The sequence below is a fragment of the Delphinus delphis genome, chromosome 9 (genome assembly GCF_949987515.2).
Source record: "Delphinus delphis chromosome 9, mDelDel1.2, whole genome shotgun sequence".
NCBI classification, from domain to species: Eukaryota; Metazoa; Chordata; class Mammalia; order Artiodactyla; family Delphinidae; genus Delphinus; species Delphinus delphis.
In genome coordinates this window covers 106,740,536-106,761,818 of record NC_082691.1, presented here as the reverse complement: position 1 = coordinate 106,761,818, position 21,283 = coordinate 106,740,536, and the positions used below count along the sequence as shown (strand labels likewise).

Sequence of the window (21,283 nt, the reverse complement as noted above, 5' to 3'; positions counted from 1 at the left end):
TCAGATTCATCTCATGACCACGTGTGATTCAGTTAGTGTACTCTTTCCTTCTTAGTGGCACAAAAGTGGTGGTGTGTCTTATAATTGGTCATTTCTTGGATTCAGCACTGTGGCTGTTCCCTTTTTCTGCCATAGCCCTGGTGCCTGAGAGTTACCTGTGGTCTTGGAGCGGCAAATGGGGGAGAGAGAGGAGCTGAGCTATTGGATCTTCGAAGGGCGGCCCACTTGGGCCAAAGCGTTTGCATTGGGAGATGAGGAGAGGCTCCCGGGGAGGGGCCTTACGCCCTGTGAGTGCAGGAGTTTGGGCTTGATCTGGATGACGCCCGGAAAACACCAAAACATTTAAAAGAGTGGTGTGTCCCGATTTTAAAAAGGCATGTGTAGCAAGGTAAATCTGGCAGTGATGTCCAGCTGGACTGAGGGGACTGAGTGGTGGCGAGGATCTGATGGGATCACACTGGGAGGGAGGGAGGAAAGGAGCGGGATGCGGGAGTGAAAGGTGGCTCCAGGTCACTTGCTTGGCTCCTGGGTGAGGACATGATGATATTTGCCAAGAATGATTCTGTAGGAACAGTAGTTTGGAGGCCTAGAGATAAGGATGGGAAATTGTTAATTTTGTTTTTTAAACGTTAAGTTTAAGAACCCTAAGGGAGTTCCAAGAGGAGTTATCAAACAGCAGCCAGCGGCTGGTAGGTGAGATCTGGGGGACATACCCGGACACTTTCAGTTCCTAGGTGACGGGTGGCTGAGATCACGCTTGAAGTAGAGAAATGGAGAAAGCATGTGTAGACAGCATAACAAGACCAGAGGGCCCAGGACAGACCTTTGCACTCTGGAGGAAATCAGGGGATGGAAAATGAGGGGAGAGAATTCCCTGGTGGTCCTGTGGTTAGGACTCAGCGCTTCACTGCTGTGGCCCAAGTTCAGTCCCTGGTTGGAGAACTAAGATCCTGCAAGCTGCAGTGTGGCCAAAGAAAAGGAAAAGAAAGAAAGAAAATGAGGGAAAGGGTTCATTCATTCAGTGCTCACTGTGTGCAGGTTCTCTTCCAAGCACTCTGCGTAGACACCTGTTACCCTCATTTTACAGGTGAGGGGACAGACCACCCTAACACTTGTCTTTGATTCCAGGGCATAGTTTGAACTGGGAAGTCTCTTGGTGGTGAGGAAGAAACTGGGAATTAGACATTGTCTAATCTAGTTATTTTGATAATTTCTACTTTTCAAAGGAGGAGGCTAGGGCCCAGGGGTTCAGCGGTCACCGCAGTCACACAGAACTGGAGGCAGTGCCGGGCTGGGGTCTTGTCCCTGCTGGCCACGCCCTCTCCACTGCCCCTCGGCCCAGCTCACTTGGTTATACAGCGTTAGCCTAGCCGTCTCAAGTATCTCAAGTGTTAGGCAGCGGGGTAGGCTGTCAGTGTTTTCAGTCTCTATAATTGGGACAAGTCCTTTTTCCGTTTCCAAGTTTTTGTCTGGGATCATTTTCCTCCTGCTTGAAAAACTCGCTTTAATATTTCTTTTAATGCAAGTTGGACAGTAACAATTTTTCTCAAGTTGTGTTCATTTACAGAAAAATCAAGCAGATAGAGTTCCCATATCCCACCTGCATCTAATTTCTTGTATTAGCGTCTTGCATTAGTGTGGTATATTTGTTGTAATTATTGAACCAGTGTTGATACATTATTAAGTTCCCGGTTTACATTAGGAGTCTCTCCTTGTTTGTAGAATAGTTTCACTGCCCCTGCGCCCCCCGCAATCCCCCGAGTCTTCCCTCCTCCCCATCCCCAAACCTCTGGGTGGCCACTGATCTTTTTACTGTCTGTAGTTTGGCCTTTTTCAGAATGTCAGAGTTGCAATCATACTGTGTAGCATTTTCACATTGGCTCTCTTAGCAACATGCATTTAAGATTCCTTGTTTTTTCCTGGCTTGAGAGTTCATTTATTTTTATTGCAATAAAATTCAAATAACATGCAATTAACTATTCAGTGTCATTTAGTACCTTCACAGTGTTGTGCAACCATCACCTCTGTCTGGTCCCCCAAATTTTCATCTCCCCAAAAGAAACCCTGTATCCTTGAGCAGTCACTCCCACTTCACCCGCACCCACATGCAACCACAAATTTGCTTTCTGTCTCTATGATTTTATGTATTCCGGATATTTCATGTAAATGGAACCATTACAATATGTGACCTTTTGTGTCTGGCTTATTTCACTTAGCATAACATTTTTAAGATTTTACCCTGTAGCATGCTTTGTTTCTTTTTTATGGCTGAATAATGTTCCATTGTACAGATATACCCCAATTTGCTTATCCATTCATCCTTGGAAGAACTTTTTGGGTTGTTTCTGTATTTATGAGTTGTTTCTGTGCTATTATGAGTAGTGTTGTGAACATTCATATACAAATTTTTGTTTGAATACCTGTGTTTAGTTTTGTAGGGTATATACCTAGAAGTGGAATTGATGAGTTTAACTTTTTGCAGAGCTGCCAAACTGTTTTCCATAATAGTGGGAATATTTTGTATTCTCACCAGCGATGTAAGAAGGTTCCAATTCCTGCTGATGCTTGCCAACACTTGTTATTTTCTGTTTTTTGATTCTGAGTCATCATAGTGGGTGTGAAGTGGTGTCTCATGGTGGGTTTGACTTGCATTCCCTGATGACTTATGTGCATTTCCTCTCAGCTCCACATTTAGTGAGATTTTTTTGGTAGCTCGAAATTGGCCATGGCGGGAATATTTACACCCTGGAAGTTGGCAGTCTCAAAGAATTGGTTGTGAACACGTATAGCCAGAGTAGCTGGCTGTACCACTGCTCTGAATGATGTTTGTTCCCCTCCTCCAGAGAGGGTGCACCCCAATCTCTAAAGGCAGAAGGGGAACAGATCACCTTAACCTAGTAGGGTTTGAGCTGGCCTGAGGATGGGTTGAAGGGAAAAGCTCTCTGTGTTCTGGACCCATCCATGCTAGGGTTCCATCCAACAGAGGCTGTAACTGAAGACCTGCCGTGTTGACCAAGTGCCCCCTCAGTCCACCTCAGAGTCCAGGCCGTGCTTACTCAGTGCAGTAAAAGCTCTATTTTGCTTTTTAATAGGCTAGCTTCTTGCCCTAATAGCTCAAGAATTTGGCAAATGCCTGAAGGGAAACTCAGCCGGCTTCACCTCCGCCTCCCAGGATCTGGGCTCTCAAGTCTGGTCACTCAGCTGACCCAAACTCCAGTTCCTGTCTCCCTGCTCTGGTGAGGTTTCTGTAAGCTTAGCTGGCTTCTTAGCCACATTTCTCTGGATTTCTCAACGTCTGGTACCACAGCCATGGGGGAAAAACAGCCACAGAATGTCACACCATTGCCCTGTGGGGGCTTCTGCCCTGCGTTTTCATCTTTCACGCCTTGAGTTGCCCAGTGTCCTCTCGTGGGCTGGTGAGTGGGTCTCATCTGGCTTTTCCCAGTGTTCTCAGCGGAATGGGTTGCTGCAAGGTGCTCTGATCATCATAGCTGGAAGCCAGTGCTATTTTTAGGGAAAAATAGATTTGAACTCCTAGTGTATTTCCCTGTGAAAGTTAGGAGAACAGATACTTCCTGTTGTTGAGTGTACACTTTGGACAGGGAATGGGGAGATAGGTTTAGGAGAAAGAGGGCAGGTGTTGAGTGTTCCTTGTATAATTTATTTCAGAATGTTTCCCTGGATAAATATTTTAAGTTTAGCTGGGTTTCATGGTTTTGGGGGTTTGTTGCTATTATTGTTGCTTTCAGGAAAATACTATTACTGTTAAACACAATGTGTGAGGTGATTTGTAAATTTTAAGCAGTGGAGCTTGAAGTAAACAGCTATAGAAAAATTCCAGTTAAGGCTTCACTTATTTTACCTCTGAAATGTCACCTGACAAGTCAGGTAAACTCTGGAAATACCTGTTCAACATGACCGTGTAGTGAACTTATCTTTTTATGAGTGGTGAGTATTATTTGTTTCATTCATTTTATACTTTATAGCTTCAGCCTGAGAACACTGGGAGTGTTATAAATAGAGGAGGAAAAAGGTTTTGAAAAATGGATTTTAAAACTTTTCACAAGAGCCCCCTTCCTGTGTAAGGAGGGGCAGGAAATCTGGCCGCCCCACGGGACAGTTTGGCCCAGCACTGCCTCAGGGACCCCAGGAGTTGGCCTGGTGCAGGTGTTAGATCTGGAGTCCGAGGCCAGTCTCAGTGTGGCCACCCGTGCTCCATGGCCAGTGCCTACCTCGTGGGACTCAGACTCTTCACCCGCAAAGTGGTGAGGAAGTGCAGTGATTGATCTGTCGGGTCCCTGCAAGCTCTTAACAATAAAACAAAAAATGAGCCAGGAGCTGGACCTTAAGTGAGGGGTGGGGGCAGGCGGAGTAGCGTAGATGAGGTGAGAAACTGCTCTGAAGTGGGCAGTGAATGTTGAATAGGGTAGAGGAGACTGAAGCAAGAGATTGGGTGGGAAGGAGTTGTAGGAGGGAAACATAAGCCCTGGTCGTTTAATACACTATATCATACGATAGGGCAGTTTATTCACGGAATTTTATGGCCTCACCAAATATTTTGGTTCCGATGCTTATATAGGTTTTTAATTTCAGAAATCATTTGGGGCCCACAATGGCATGACTCTGCTCTTCCTTCATCCCAGGGGCCCTTTAAGGCCAAATACATCACTAATGTGTCCTTGTTTGTTGACTAATTGACTAACAGCTCTGAATCGAGCTACTAGTTTACCTCGAGGCCACTGGAGTTACTTATTTGGTCTCTTATTATTTGGGGAAATATCTGATCCACACGAGTGCAGATACTACACGATCCGCGGTTGGTTGGGACCGAGGATACGGAGGGCTGACTGTAAATTATATGTAGATTTTTGGCTGCGCAGAGGGTCAGCTCCCCTAACCCCCGAGTTGTTCAACGGTCAGCTGTATACAATTCAGTGTTTTGGGTATATTCACAGGATTGTGTAACCATCACCAAAATCAAATTTTATAATAGAATGTGTTTGTGCGTATGCAGTAGCACTCACTCTCCATTCCCTCCACATTCCTCACGCCAGCCCTGGGCAACCACTGGTCCACTTTCTGTCTCAAGGCTTCCCTGTTCTGCACATCCCATGCACATGGAATCAGACAGTATGAGGTCTTTGTGGCTTTGACTACCTGTGTGATAGATGATAGAGATTGCTAGATAGGTGATAGAAAATGAGAGAGGTGACGTGATTGATAGATACAATGGTGATGGATTGATAGATCGATGATACCCCATCCATCTCCTGCTGTGATGTTGTACTATAGCTGTATAAAATGTAACCATTGGGGGAATCTGGGTGAAGTGCACACAGGGGCTTTCTGTGCACTTTTGCAATATCTGTAATTATTTCAAAAGAAAAAAATTTTGAGGGTGATCTTGTGATCTAATTATTGGTTTCTATATAGAGGTATGCGTTTATAGTAAGTAAACTAGTGGGTCTTCTAGGAAGAATTGGAGAGAGTTTGGGGTTTGATCAAGAGATGTACAAAAATTTTTGTAATTTTTTCCTGAGGTACCTTGTTATTATTTACTCTTTTGTATGGAAAACAAAGAAAGATAGCGAAAGCCATAGTGTTTCTCCCTGGATCATCACTGTAACACCAAAACTGAAGGGTTTCTTTTTTGTTTTCGTTGTTGTTTTAGGTATTTCTGTGTTGCATGATCACAGTTAATGACAAACAAGCACTATGGGGGATGTACTGGAACCTTGGTCTCAAACATCCAGTAAAGATAAATGATTATATTCAGGAAAAACATCTTAATGTTTTCAAGTGCCTGATTACCTATTGTTTCTCCATTGCATACAAATAAAGGAATAAAAGGAGAAAACAAGATTTTAGGTTGGTAAATTTCTCTGACTTCGTTCTCATAACTTTTGAGATATTTACTGTCTGTGTGAGAGAATAAAAGTAAGCTTTTAGAAATATCGTATAAGCGTATTTCTTTTTTCTTTACTGTAAATCAAAAGATTTATTCATAGCTTTTCTGAATTGCTTTAAAAAAACATAACCAGGGCTTCCCTTGTGGCGTAGTGGTTGAGAGTCCGCCTGCCGATGCAGGGGACACGAGTTCGTGCCCCGGTCCAGGAAGATCCCACATGCCGCGGAGCGGCTGGGCCCGTGAGCCATGGCCGCTGAGCCTGCGCGTCCAGAGCCTGTGCTCGGCAATGGCAGAGGCCACAACATTGAGAGGCCCGCGTACCGCAAAAAAAAAAAAAAAAAACCAAAATAAACATCCCCATAAACATCCCCCCCTAAAAAAACTCCCACACAGATTCTCTCCAGTATAATTTCTCAGAACTCTAAGATTTTGCCACACTCATTACAATGGTAGTTTTTCTCCAGGATAATTCTGTAGGTTTGAAATACTGCAGAAAGTCACCCTATGTTAAAGTTCATTTATAGGGTTGCTTTTTCTCCTTAGAAGAGTATTTTAAAATTTAATAAATATTACATGGTACTAAGCCTATTTCTTGAAAATGGAAAATTCACAGTAAAATTTCAAACATGATGTGACTTCTGATTCCATGTAGATGTTTGGTAAACCTGTCAGTTCTGTAATCTGTAAATTTAATCCCAACTTCACAGTCTCATACTTCCTCCCTCCTTCCCTCCCTCCCTTCCTTCTACTTTCCCCTCCCCTCCCTCTGCTCCCCTTTTTTTATAATAGAACAAAGCTGGGTGGATCCCACATAGTACACAGAATGTGTGCAGTTAATTCAGTGCTACAGTTACATCTCTATCTTCTTGTCCATCCCAGTCAAGACCTAAGCTTGTAAATTTGAATAGTAGCATTGGATTGGAATTTAAAATAAAAAACAACCAGTTTTTTTATGTGTTTAGTGAGGGAGATAAGAAGACGTGTTTTCTATTCTTGGACTCATTTTAGTTTATGAGATTGATATATCTCATGCCAAAACCTCAACTTTAAATCAAGATTGTCAAATAATTTCCTTGTGTGATTTTTTTTTTCTTTTAGCAGTTACAGAAAGAATGTCTAAATGACTTTAGAATTTTGTTAAAATATACTTCAAGTCTTTGAAGACTATCATAAACATGCATCTATATGTAAGGCATTAAATAAATCTCTTGGCATTAGTATTTTGATGAAGGGATGTCTAATTGTTCTGCTGGGTAGAAGTTAGATGTATCCCTCTTTTGACCCTGCCACTGACTCTTAGTCCTGGCTTAAATTTTCTTTTCATTCTATGCGTGCACTGAAATTTAAGTCCAGCTTCAAAAATAAATGGATGGATGAATAGTATATCTAACATAGCAGATATATTATAGAAAGCCTCATAGTAACATTCCTTTTTAGCAAATTAGAAATAAGAATTGTTTTTCACATAATTTGGACAGCTTTGTTAGTTATAGGAGGTATGCTGGGATAAGCCTAGCTCCACGTGGCATGCAGGATCTTAGTTCCCGGACCAGGGATCGAACCCGTGCCCCCTGCAGTGGAAGTGCAGGATCCTAACCACTGGACCGCCAGGGATTCCTCAAGGCTAGCTTTTTTTTTTTTTTTTTTTAAATTTATTTTAGGCTGCATTAGGTCTTTGTTGCTGCCCGCGGGCTTTCTCTAGTTTCTCTAGCGGCGAGCAACTCTTCGTTGTGGTGCACGGGCTTCTCATTGCGGTGTCTTCTCTTGTTGCAGAGCACGGGCTGTAGGCGCATGGGCTTCAGTAGTTGTGGCTCGTGGGCTCTAGAGCACAGGCTCAGTAGTTGTGGCGCACGGGCTTAGTTGCTCCACAGCATGTGGGATCTTCCCGGACCAGGGCTTGAACCCATGTCCCTTGCATTGGCAGGCGGATTCTTAACCACTGCGCCACCAGGGAAGCCCCCAAGGCTAGCTTTTTAATTTTTATTTTACTGTTTACCGATTTGCAAAAATAGTGGTCATTTATATAACAAAGAAATAGTAATGAATTATTGGGTGATAAACATGCTCTAAACAAGCATTTGTCAACAGTTGTATATAATTATTTCCCCTCTCCTGCCACCTCTGCCATCCTTGAGCCAGAAGAGCCTCGGGTCCACGAGCTGTGGCTCTCCACTGTGGTTTCAGCCATCTTTCCTCTTGTCAGCAGCCAGTTCTTAGAAATGACAGAAGAAAGCAACAAATTTACCCTCACTCTGGTGATTTGTAGTGAGCAAGTAGGAGAGGTCCGGTCACTCCCTACCTGTGGGTTCAGGTAAAGACGGCAGGAACAGTAGTGCTTCTTCAGACTCCCTAGTGAAATTTCTCATGAACGACAAAGCACCTTGGAGAGAATTTTGAAAGTGTTTCCTGGTAGGAAAGGCCTTAAACAAATGGCTTTTCCAATTTTATTTTAATGTCTTTGTACTACAGTGTTCTTGGTGTATCAAATCACCCTGTTACACAGTAGTCAAAGTCTACATAAAACTGGTAACAAACCACTGGGAAAATTGTAATGCTGTGGATGTTGAAAAATATAAATTGCTGTATTTACTGTGTGAATTAATTGATTGCCTACTTTTTATGTACACTAGAAATAGATAAATCCAGTTATTTTGTGCAATTTCTTTTTACCATCCAAAGGAGTAATTTGGCTGTACTGTTACCATTTGATAGAGGTTCTGAGAGAGACATTCCTCTCTCACGTTTTTAGCCTTGAATACTTTCTTCTTTATAGAGTAGCTATTAGGAGGAAGCATCCCAGTATTTTAGAAAACATATCCTATTAAGACTTCTTGATCCTATTTTTCCAATTTCCATGCATACTGAGTCCCTGGAGAAGGTGGGAGGTGGCAGATTGGAATTGGGGTTGTGAGGAAAGACGGAGATGGTTTAATGGGTAAAAAAATTTTAATGTAAAAAGGTTGGAGGGCACAAATTTATGTTGGTGCCAGTTTACGTTTGAGTCGTTTTCTCCTGACATGCTCACCAGCCAGTCTTGAGGAGTGCTCAGAGCTCCCCACTGCGGGGCCACAAAGGGGTAGCATGGATGCTGCAAGATGCTGGTGGCTTAACATTGCAACTTTGTTTAAATCCTCTTATTTGGAAGTCTTGTCCAATGTCAGTATTTATTAGTGTTTCTAATGATTTTTTCCCATGATAATTACATAGCATGAAGAAATTGTAAGGGGCTTTCCTCTAAGACCCATACAGATGCTCCCAGGTCCCCCTAGTTTATCTCAGCAGACTGTATACACATGGTTTTCTGTGTCTGTCATGATTGGAAAGCACTGGCATAGAGAGCTGTAGATGGCCGGTTGACCCAAGGTCGAGAGAGGGAGAACGACTCTCTTTCCCCATCAGTGACAACAGCTCCCAAATCCTGGGTTCTCCAGGGAGCCCTTCTATATGTTGGAACCTTGGACTCGCTTTGAATTTTTCTGGGCAATTTTAACTGTCTGTGAGTCTGTCCTTTCCCATTTGCATTGATTTTAAGACTAATCCGTATGCAGACAAAGGAACATTAAACATTTGAAGATTTCTAGTTAGTCTCTCCCCAGCCTGTGAACTCTTTGAATGCAGTCAGGTCTGTTTAAGTAAACTGCAGTGTACTTCCAGGTAGAGATATGTGTTGATTGCTTAAAGGCTTCCTGAAAACAGTTTCTGTTGTGAGATGATAAAGTACAGGCTTCTCATGGTTTCATAGAACCTGTGGTTCGATTGTCCTAGTCTTGCCTCATCTATTTTTTTTTTTTTGTTTTTTTTAGTGGCTTAAAACACAGTTTTTATCTCTCATGGTTGTGTGGGTTGATGGGATTCAATTGGCCCATTCTTCCTCGGCCATGCCTCATCTATTCTTATTTTTGAGATGTAAGTGTTAGTTTTAGACAGGAAAACAAAACTCCTGCTTAGATCTTTTCAGCTTGTGGACTTAGGTAGAACTCTTTGCATTGTGCAGGAAGATTGGTGTTAGGGGATCGACGACAGCAGGTGACACTCTGGTGTGCTGGGTGACCGGTGAGGTAGCGCCTGGAGGGCCGGCTGCCCAGCAGGGACCTCTTCTGGGCTCCAGGGCACACATCTGTCCCAGATGAAGTGAATTCTGCCACTGGGATTTTTGATGTTGATTTTTTAGTTTTTGGTTTTTTGAGACACTGCTTAAAGGAATGTAGAAATGAGCAAAGCTCAAATCCTTCTTGGAATAAGGAAGAATATGAACAAGTGAACTTGATTGGCCAGTTCGCTATTTGAAGTTTAATGACATTTGGTTTCTAAAATGATCATTTTATCCATTATCTTTTGTATTTTACTTAAAGACATTAAATCAGTAATGCTTCAGGTGAAATAGATATGTTACCTTCACTTGTATTTCCCAGACATTGACTACCTTATTTTAGATTTCTAAAATAAAGGGATGGGTTAATTTACACTGCGTGTTTCACCACCACTAGTGGTGGTAGGATTTCAGCAGGACTCCCTGCAGCTGCACTTTGTATAGTTGCCTTAGACTGAGCAGGGATGTTTGCACAAGTGCCGACTATTAACAGGGTCTTCGAGGGGAATGCTGTTTAAAGAAAGACAGTTCTTCTGTTTAGCTTCAGTTCTAAACATTATCCCGTGTTCAGAAGTGGGTGAAATATGATTTAAGTAGAAAATTTTAGCTATGTATAAATTTGTTCCATCTTTTATACTTTAGGGAGGACTTTAGAGCCCTGTGGGTCTGGGCCTTTTCCCTCTAGTTCACTTATTTCCCTGTGATTTTAACAAATTATCCTTCCTGTTTCCTCATCTGTTAGGTGGGGCATTAACTGTGGACAAGGTTGTTGTGAGGATTAAACAAGACATTGTCTGTAGGTAGGGTTCTGGCACACAACCAGTGCTCTGTCTTTTGTATTTGGTTTATTTTTTTCTAAACAACTTTGATAATATCAATATCATATTAGAATCCAAAATATGTCTTTGTTCTTTTTAAAGAAAAGATTAAAAAAGATTTCTTGGGTAGTGTCAACTCTTAAAAATAATCAAAATTTCAGTACTCATACAATGGTTATTTCTAGTTTGTAAAGATACTATGAATAATAAATATGAAAACTTGTTTCATAATTAGACTTGTAGAGGAGATTTGAGTGGGTTTTTTTTTTTTTTTTGGTGATGTTTTATTTGTTAGGTTTTGTTTTTCAGCTGAAAAATTAGATTTGAAACCGAATGACATGTGTTCATCATTCCTGTATGCCTTAGGAACACATTTTCTATTTTCCCTGTACATCTCTACCTTTCTCTGTGATGTTTTAGCTACTTTAAATTCTGTTTTGTGGAACATAAACAAGTGTTTATGAATATGTATTAGTGAGAAGCAGATTTTTGACTTAGTGAACAGAATTAAAATTTGGTAACAGATTTACTGTCTTCAATTTTGATATATTCTTTTTCTTTGGCACTTTGAAACCATCCCTTACAAATTAAAAACCTCAGAATTATTGAATGTCCTGGGATTCTCCACTAAGAGATGGCTTGACTTTCAGAATTCATCTCACATAAACTATAGTGATGTGAGCCAGTTCACTTGTACTGGAAGCCTACTTGTGCAGATGGTTTCTCTGCCTTCTCCTCTGGTAGTTCCAGAATACGTTTCCTCAAATATTAATCTTACATAATTTTCCTCCTGAAAACTCCAGCGTTGACCCATTGCCAGTAGAACAAAATCCACACTCCTTTGTGTGGCACAGAAGGCACTTCAGGCTGGTTTTGACCTGATTTTTCAGCTTCAGCATCTACCATTCCTCTCTTCTCTTAATCCAACCAGAGTAACTTGCATGCACCATTATTTCTGCTTAGTGTATTCTCTTTGCATGGCAACCCCCAGCTAACCCTTTCAAACCCATCTAACGTAGTCTTCCTGAGTCTCTCGTGGACCCTTGGAGGCAGCATCAGACCCTTCCCAGCCCGCACTGTTCTTTCTTCCTAGGCTGGCGGTCATACCTCTCCACGCCCGTCCACCCGCCAGCATGAGCCTCTCAAGGACAGGACCACGGCCAATTCCGTGTCATGTCCCTGGCTTTGGGCACAGAGCCAGACCCAACTAACTGCTCAAAAAATGGCTTCTTCAGCCTGTTTTTCAAAAAGAACAATCTATACGTTTGTGGTAGGTTAAAGCACAGTGATGAAAATGCAGTAACAGAATCAGAATTCACACCAGGCGAATTGTATTTCTGTCCTGGTGCATGATGGTGAGTAGAGAAGCTCTATTATTACATGTAGGTGACTCGTGGGACTGGTGTATGTCTTGCCTGAGGTGTGACAGGATGAATAGGAATTGCTGGTGTACTGGCAGACCTAACTTGAGAAATACCGGTGAACTTAAGAGAAATCAACTACTGTTAGGGAAGGCGAATATTTCATTTTGGAATATTTTTTACAGGAGTCATTATTGTTTTTGGTCATTAAAGTGTTTGTTTCAACATAGTTGTACTTTACCTTTAAAACTTGATGATTCAGAAAAAAAATTTTTCAAATCAGATTTGGAGTAGATTACTTATAAGAGCGTCTTGTTTCTAAGTATCATTCTCGCTAATATAATTAAAATGTAGTTTATGAAAAGTCTATTGTCACATAATTTCAGAGTCATTTATTGTATAAAGTAGTACTTTTGTGTTAGAAAATTCTTAGTTTTAATTGTAAATTACAAAAATAACTAGAAAAGTAGTTTATGCTTCTTACAAGTAATTCAAACATATAGAAATAGAGGAAACTATAAAAGCCTCATTCCCCTCCTTGTATTTTTTTTTTTTTTTTTTTTGCGATACACGGGCCTCTCACTGCTGTGGCCTCTCCCGTTGCAGAGCACAGGCTCTGGACGCGCAGGCTCAGCGGCCATGGCTCACGGGCCCAGCCGCTCCGCGGCATATGGGACCTTCCCGGACCGGGGCACGAACCCGTGTCCCCTGCGTTGGCAGGCGGACTCTCAACCACTGCGCCACCAGGGAAGCCCCTTCCTTGTATTTTTTAAAAATTAATTAATTAATTTATTTTTGGCTGCATTTGGTCTTCGTTGCTGCATGTGGGCTTTCTCTAGTTGTAGCGAGCGGGGTCGGCTCTTCGTTGTGGTGCTCCGGCTTCTCGTTGCGGTGGTTTCTCGTTGCTGAGCACGGGCTCTAGGCGTGTGGGCTCAGTAGTTGTGGCTCGCGGGCTCTAGAGCGCAGGCTCAGTAGTTGTGGCTCACAGGCTTAGTTGCTCCGTGGCATGTGGGATCTTCCCAGACCAAGGCTCAAACCTGTGTCCCCTGCATTAGCAGGAGGATTCTTAACCACTGCACCACCAGGAAAGTCCCCTCCTTGTATTCTTTTTTTTTTTTTTTTTTTTTTTGCGGTACACGGGCCTCTCACTGTTGTGGCCTCTCCCATTGCGGAGCACAGGCTCCGGACGCACAGGCTCAGCGGCCATGGCTCACGGGCCCAGCTGCTCCGCGGCATGTGGGATCTTCCTGGACCGGGGCACGAACCCGTGTCCCCTGCATCGGCAGGCGGACTCTCAACCACTGCGCCACCAGGGAAGCCACCACTCCTTGTATTCTTGCAAACTTTTTCTGTACATTTATAAACTTGTATAACTTATATAAAAGTATATGTTTATATGCACACATACAAACATAACAGTATTTTTAAGAATATATGGCCTCTACTAATAAATTTTCATTAATTGGAAAGTCTGGCAATGTTTTCTATTACCAAACATAGTAGTAGTTTCTTGTAATGCTTTAATTGAAAGTAGAAGTTCATTTGATGGTATTTGCACACATGAATTTGGTACGACATACTGACTGGAAGAGAGAGGGACTAATACGGGCCCAGTTGGTAAATTAAATCACTTGTTTGATATCAGCAGGAATTCTCTGATGCTGGGAAGATTAGAAAGGAACCACTTAAGTGTGCCAAGGATTTTAAGAGTTGGACTTGGAGGCAGGAGGTGAGGGTCTGCCCCTGCCCATGGTTGTGTAACTCGAGGCCTGTCTGCATGGTCGTGGTGGTGGCTGTGAGGATGGCTGGGCGTGTTCCCAAACAGGAGCAGAGCGGGGTCCCCTCCAGTGGGGCTGCACTGGGCACTGGGCAGGGTTGGGGGGCTTGATTCAACCTAGGGCTCTTCTCATGCGCTTGTTTCTTCTACCCTGTCCCCTTTTTCCCTGGGCAACAGTGTTTTAAGTTTTTGTTCATTTTTTATTAAAAATTTTTTAATATACCCGCCCCCCACAAGATGAATGGTAGCAGTTGTACCTGCTTTTCTCCATTTGTACTTTCACTTAAAAATAAATCCTGGGGCCCTCCCTGGTGGCGCAGTGGTTGAGAGTCCGCCTACTGATGCAGGGGACACGGGTTCATGCCCTGGTCCGGGAAGATCCCACATGCCGCGGAGTGGCTGGGTCCGTGAGCCATGGCCGCTGAGCCTGTGCCTCCGCAATGGGAGAGGCCACAACAGTGAGAGGCCCGCATACCGCAAAAAAAAAAAATAATAAAAAAAATAAAAAATCCTGGGAGTTATTCCACAGCAAGTATTCAAACAATTCTGGAAATCACTGCTGTGGAGCCCCTCCCCACTTCTGTAGCTGCGCAGCACTTCAAGTGTGGGTGCAGCATCTGTTCCACCCCGTGGTCCTGGCCGCTCCTGCCACGGGCAGTGCTGTGCATGCATCTTCTTTCTAGAAGAGATTCTCAGAAATGGAATTGCTGGGTCACAGGGTGGTTGGATGCGCATGGAATTTTGTCATTACTACTTAATTATTAATTTGTGTTGATGGATACTAGCTCTTTCCTAGGAAGGAGTTTGAATGTTGAGTGAAACCAGTCTTAAATCGCTTTCTTCTTAGTCTTGGGTGGAACACTGGGTCTGGTAACAGTGTTTTATTGTGAACTGCTATTGTGTTTGCTGAACTTTGCCATCGGCTGTTTCAGGATTTGTGTAACCTCTGGAGTTACTCGATGAATCACTATTAAACACAAAATTTTCTACTTCTGGCTGGCACTCAGGACCTCGTACATTTAAGGCATGGAATCGGAGTTTCAGGCTCTACTCTGATCGAGTGTGTCCTCCTGAGGGCTCGGCGAGCTCCACGCACTTTGCACACCCCTTAGTAGTGAAGTGGCCAAAAACATGAGCAGACCAATCTGGTTTTCATCCCCCTTCTGGCACTAGTAGCTACCCTGCAAATATGGGATAGTAATAGTGCAAATTTGTAGATCTGTTGTAAGAATTAACTCAGATACTATGTGCGTGACTAGCGTAGCACAGAACCTGCTGCATAGATAGCAACGCATACTCAGTAAATGGTAGTTACTTGTATTATTTTACACAAGTATAGTTTGTGGCTTAGTCATGTTGCCCTCATTGATCTTCCAGAAACCTAGCTCAGGGGAGATTTACAATCTGTCCGTTGGCTGTCCCTCGGCATCTGTCTTCCCTCACCTTCTGCTCCTCTGAATCTTTCAGCTGAAAGGCCTTGAAGAGAGCTTGCCCTCCTCAGCCACCTCATGCCGCGATCTAACCCTCTTGTGGCCTAGCCCAGCTAGTCTGGTAAGCCCTCCAGTTCTCCCCATCCCCAGCCCCAAATGCCTCCTGCCTTCTGGGGGGAAAGTGCAGTCCAGTTCCCTTCCGGTCAAACCTCTGCAGTGACATGGCCTCCAGATCTGAGCAAGCTTCGCCAGCAGTCCTTTCCTGAGCCTTTGCTTCTTGAGCATCATCTTTCTCAACTCTTGAGCCTTTTCTTCATTCTGGAAGGTTGCTATCCATTTGGTTTTGTCCCAGGATGGATTCAAACTAACTTAATTGAGAAAAACTTATTTGTCATGCTAGCCCACCCTCGGGTTCAAGCAAATTAAAAGCTTCACATCCTGCAGCGTAAAGGAGTAGGTCTGCTTAGGCACGTGGACGTGGGGCAGGTGGAACCTGCTGTGGCCTCTCCGTGAAGCGGTGTGACCACAACAGACATGATGACGGTGGCCTCTCCAACCTGGACCGGCTGCTTCCGGCCCCACTCCATGGTTTGTGCTTAGAACCCAAGCCTGAGAGTAGAGTTGGTCCTCAAAGAGGCATCTTCTTGGGGACACCCCACCCCACAGTAATATTCCCTGACCAGCTCCTCTCAGCCAGAGGATGGGGTGGGGCTTGTCTTTTCCTGGCTACAGTATCTGTGTTACTTAGGAAGGTAGGTGTGGCAGTTCCAGACCATGTCCCAGTCACCGGTACAAACCTGCCTGAGATGCATCGTGCAGCTGTGCCGGAACTGCAGTTTTCAGGATATTAGTGTGGCCAGCGTGTTCTTCTTTCTTTGAGGGGTGGGGGAGTACGGAGCATTTCTCAGAGGAGAACTCCCTGCCCAAAACAGCTTTAGCCTTTTTCTGCAGGGGTTGTTTTAACACCACGTAGGTTTTTTCCTACCTCTGTGCTTATTTTCTCCAGTGTACAGGCCCCATCATGGAGAACCATTAGAATTCTAATCCTCATCTGGGAGACGGTGTGGAGAGGAGCCGAACATGGAAGATTTGTGCTGGCTCCTTTGGGCCAGAAGGGGAGGGAAAGGTGGGCTTCTGAGGCTCTGAGCCTAGGTGCTGCAGGCAGGGGCCATGCTGGTGGCGAAGGAGGAGCTTGAGACTGTGCGCTCCGGGAGCCCCTCGGCCCAGTGGCAAGGTAGGCAAGGGCTTCAGAGTGTCCTTAGAGCGTGGAGAGCCAGGGCCGCGTGGTTCTGTGTAGGGCTTCCCAGCGACGGGCTTAAACAGCATTTTACAAACAGTAGATATACAGGAAGAATACTAAATGGCCTGTGTGGCGTTTTACTTAGAGTTGTCAGGAGATTGTAAATCGTGTGTATGTTTTTCTCTTAGGTTCATTTTCCAGACACTGAAAGAGCAGAATGGCTAAATAAGGTAAGAGAAGAATACTGAACACCAGATAGCAGTGGGAATTAGAGGGTGACGTGCCATATTTCCATATTTGGGGATTTGGACGCTGACAATATGTGAACGCATTTGGACTTAGCGGGTTGGCTTCTGCTCTCAAAAGAACTCGGTCATAACAGGCATTACTTTCCTTTTCTAAACAGTGCAGACTGTTTCTTTGACATGAGGAAGTTAATGATATACTCATAGTTGGATGTTTGGCCCTGTGTCTTCTTTTCTGATCAGCTACTGCTCAGATCTCTTTTATGATAGTCATAAGCGAAAATTTTGGAACATTATTGTGAAGAGGGAAATAACTCCCAAGAAATCTAGTGGTAGATAATCTTTTTTTTAAAGGTTATGTTTTTAGATCATTATACTTTGAAGTAGATCTCTTTTATCTCTATGTTTTCTATATCCTTAGAGTTATATAGTAAAAACTAATGTGAATAATGATTACCCAAAAAGTAATCACTAGAAGTTAGTCCATCCTTAAAGAAAGCTCATTAATGTTGAGAACGATACAGTTTTAGAAAGTTTTTTAGCAGTGAGTTGAAACCACAGGATTTTCTGACTTTTTAGCAATGATTAAATGTGATGATATGATTAAACAGCATATTTAACTAGAATAACTAATTCCTGCAACATATTGGTTGGTTAATCAATAGTTTACAGTTGTAATACATTTAAAAATTTTAGGTGCGTAGCAAAAAGGACGCCCCCCGTCCTTTGCTTTTCAAAAATTCTGGTAAACTATAGGAGCATAATTTTCCATGATGACTTAAGTACTATACCATCTTGTTTAACCTGAGCTCTTTCTCCTTTTCAGACTGTAAAACACATGTGGCCTTTCATTTGCCAATTTATAGAGAAGTTATTTCGAGAAACCATAGAGCCGGCTGTGCGGGGAGCACACACCCACCTCAGCACCTTCAGCTTCACGAGGGTTGACGTGGGGCAGCAGGTTTGTTTCTTCTTAAGTGTTCTCACCTGTGCACAACTGAAAAGAATGGTAAACTACCTGAGACTGTCTCTAGAGAAAGCTGTTTTGCAGAAGGCTGGCAGTGTGTGCGGGTCCTCCCCAGGTCTGCCTCCCATGGGGCCCTCTCCTCCTCTGTTGGGGCCTCGCCTCGTTCGTCCACTGTGGTCTCTTGGCCAGTCCAGGTCCGTCGGAGGTCCCTCAGCCCCAGAGAGTCTCTGCCCCACGTTCTTCTGTTAGAATTACCTTTGTACAGCTTTCTACCATCTGTCCTGCTGGAAAGGGAGTTTGATGTATAAGGATGATGAGACTGACAAAAGCTGGAGGTACCTGCTCCACCACAGCGTTTACAACAGCAGCTCAGGCTCCAGTGCTGGGCTTGCGGTGTGGCGGTAGTGACACAGGGGAAGGGAAAGGTAGGCTTTGTTGTTGGAATCATTATATACAAAAGAAAGTCACTAATTCCAACACTGCTAGGAAGCCTCAAGACCACCATTAAGGGCAAGTTTCCTTTTTTAGGTTTTTAAGTCAGTGTTTACAATAATTAGCAACAGTTGAAGGTAATATTTTTTCTGTTGAGGTGTAATTGACACATAACATAGCATTAGTTTCAAGGTAACATTGTTTTGGAGTTCAGTAGTCTTTTAAACTCACACACCAGGGCAGAGCCCGACAACCCACTCTCACCACGCCCTGTGTCCCGATGTCTGTGCTTCAGCCTGTCGGGGTGTTAGTGAATGTGGCTGAGGACCATCTGACCCCCATCCATGTCACTGCCCCCAGACACGTTCCCATCCCACACTCCCCAGGCTGTCAGTCACCCTTCCCCATCAAGGCCTATTTTCTATGGGCAGAGAATGCTCCGTCTCTTCCGCGGTGCCTCAGGTGTGTGTGTCCTGCCAAGCTGTGTTGTGCAGGCCGTTTGCCCGCTTGGCTGTGAGGTCTACAACACGCTGCGAGTCGGGGTGTGGGCATCCTTTTGTTTGAGCACACCAGGCCAGCACAGGACCACCATGGGACACTACCTTTAATTTTCACTTTACCTCAGTCACCTCAAACGATCACGACAGGAGGGAAGACACAGCTACAAGCTAGAATGCACGTGACTGTGAAGGGCGGATGGTGACTAGCTTAGGCCTCGACAGCCGTGTAAGGTCTCTGAGGCGCGTCCTTCCCCTGCCTGCCCCTTCTCCTCCGGCCCTACAGTCACTGTCTCCCTCTGGCTGGCGTTTGTGTCTCCCAGAGTTAGGTAAGCTCATGCTTGCGCAGATCTGGAATTCTCGCTCCAGCTGGGTTTGTCTCAGGAAGAATTACGTCCCTGTTTCACATGCGCTTCAGTTTGATGCTACGTAAGATCATCATCAAGGAGACGGCAGGAATGCAGAGAGTAGTGCGGGTTCAGTCGGGGAGCTTGGCGTCACCGTGGCTGCATGGACCTCTTTTGGGCACACAGGACCCGGGCTGTTTGATTGAAGGGACAGAAGAGAGGGGCAGGAGAACCCGAGCAGAAAAGCCCGGGACCTGGGATGGTAGGAAGTGTAGACTTAGAGTTTCTCCTGCAGCTGGTTGAGGAATAAGGTTTCAGGACACTCACACTGTCAGAGTGAGCAGTAAGACTCCAGAGGTCCGGTAGTTCTTCAGCTTGAGTTTTTAATGCTCAAATGTCATGTTGAAAACTTTCTTAGGAGGGGTTTCAAATCAATGGGAAAAAGGTTTTGAAATGATGTTGAAATACAGCATCTATTGTAGGTTTTCCTTTTCTTTTTACAGAGTCATTTGATTGTGACCTTGTAGCATGTATTAGGTGTTGAAACTATAGCTAGTATTTTTGATTCACTCAAAAGCCCCATTTTTATTAAAATCTTAAGAAATGGAAAATTATGACATAAAGAAAAAATGAAGGGAAGTTATATTTTAAACAATTAGTAAGGATGGAGTAGAGGGAAAGGATCAAAGTCATCTGGAAGAGACAAGCGCCCAAGGCTCCTGGGAAGGAGCGAAGCAGGGTCATAGCGGAGCTGTGTCTGTGGCCTGTGAGCACTTGCTGTGCCAGGCCGTGCTCCTCGACCTGCATGGTCCTGTGTCCTGTAGCCTCGCTATTGCCCATGTGGAGCTGCCTTCCTGACCATGTTTTACAGATGAGGGCGCTGAGGGACAGGTTTAACAACTTGCTGGAGGTGAAACAGCTAGTACATTGTGAAGCAGAGGAGTTTTCACTCCTGTGGCCTGATGCTGAAGCTCGTTGTCTCAGCTCTGCTGTGTCACAGGGCTTGGTTTTCCTTTCACCCTTCCTACGTTTTAAGTAAGCCAGTTCTTGTTTCAGCCCCTCAGGATCAATGGTGTTAAGGTGTATACTGAAAATGTGGACAAAAGGCAAATTATTTTGGACCTTCAGATTAGGTAAGTTTGTATTTATGTCATAGTTAATGATGTGTGATGTCACTTAGCTCTACCCATAAGGTGGAGGTTCTAATGAGCACATTTCTTACCTGCTGTTTGATGGAATTGGACTAACTTCTTGTTGAAGACCTAAATTTATTTACTTTCTGGTTTTAGTTCCTGGCAGCCTAGATAATTGCTATCATTCATAAAACATGTTAAATAAAAGAAAGTAAAGGCACTACAAGAAAAGAAAACGACAGACCCATATCCCTTGTGAACATTGATGCCACAGTCCTCAAGAAAGTGCTAGCAAATTGAATTCAGCAACACAGTAAAAGGATTATACACTGTGACCAAGTGGGATTTATTCCTGGGATGCAAGGATGGCTCAACAAAGAAAAGTGATCAGTGTAATGCCCCACATTAACAGAATTAAGGGGGGAAAAAATCCCCTGCATGATTATCTCAGTTGATGCAGAAAAAGCATTTGGTGAAATTCAACACACTTTCATGATAAAAACACTTAAACAGGAAGCAGACAGAAACTACTTCAGCATAATAAAAGGCATATATTCCCAGCAAGCGGCATGCTCAGTGGTGAAAGACAAACCTTTTCCTCTGAGATCAGGAACAAGACAGGGATGCCTGCTTTCACCACTGCTGTTCAACATGGTACTGGAAGTTCTTTTAGAGCAATTAGGTATGAAGAAAACGAAGTGAATGGCATACAAGTTGGAAAGGAGAAAGTAAAATTATCTTTGTACACAGGTAATATGATCTATGTAGAAAACCTGAAAGATTCCACAAAAAAAAGGTTTTAGAACTAGTAAATGAACTTAGCAAAGTAGAAGGATACAAAATCAATGCAAAAAAAAAACACATCAGTTGCATTCTATACCCTAACAACGAGCAATCCAAAAACGAAATTAAGAAAACAATTTCATTTACAATAGAAACAGAAAGAATAAAATACTTAGAAATTAACTTAACCAAGGAGGTGGAAGACTTGTACAATGAAAACTACAGAACATTGCTGTAAGAAATTAAAGAAGACAT

General features: G+C 43.6%; 1 protein-coding gene across 2 annotated transcripts in view; it reads left to right on the top strand.

The window, feature by feature from the left end:
- Positions 1-21,283, top strand: part of ESYT2 (extended synaptotagmin 2) — a 77,210-nt gene that overhangs the window by 13,132 nt on the left and 42,795 nt on the right. For both annotated transcript variants that reach the window (XM_060021208.1, XM_060021209.1), the window contains exons 2-4: positions 16,813-16,854; positions 17,696-17,830; positions 20,169-20,245. In XM_060021208.1, coding sequence (XP_059877191.1) covers positions 16,813-16,854; positions 17,696-17,830; positions 20,169-20,245 — 254 coding nt within the window. The remainder of the gene's footprint in view (positions 1-16,812; positions 16,855-17,695; positions 17,831-20,168; positions 20,246-21,283) is intronic.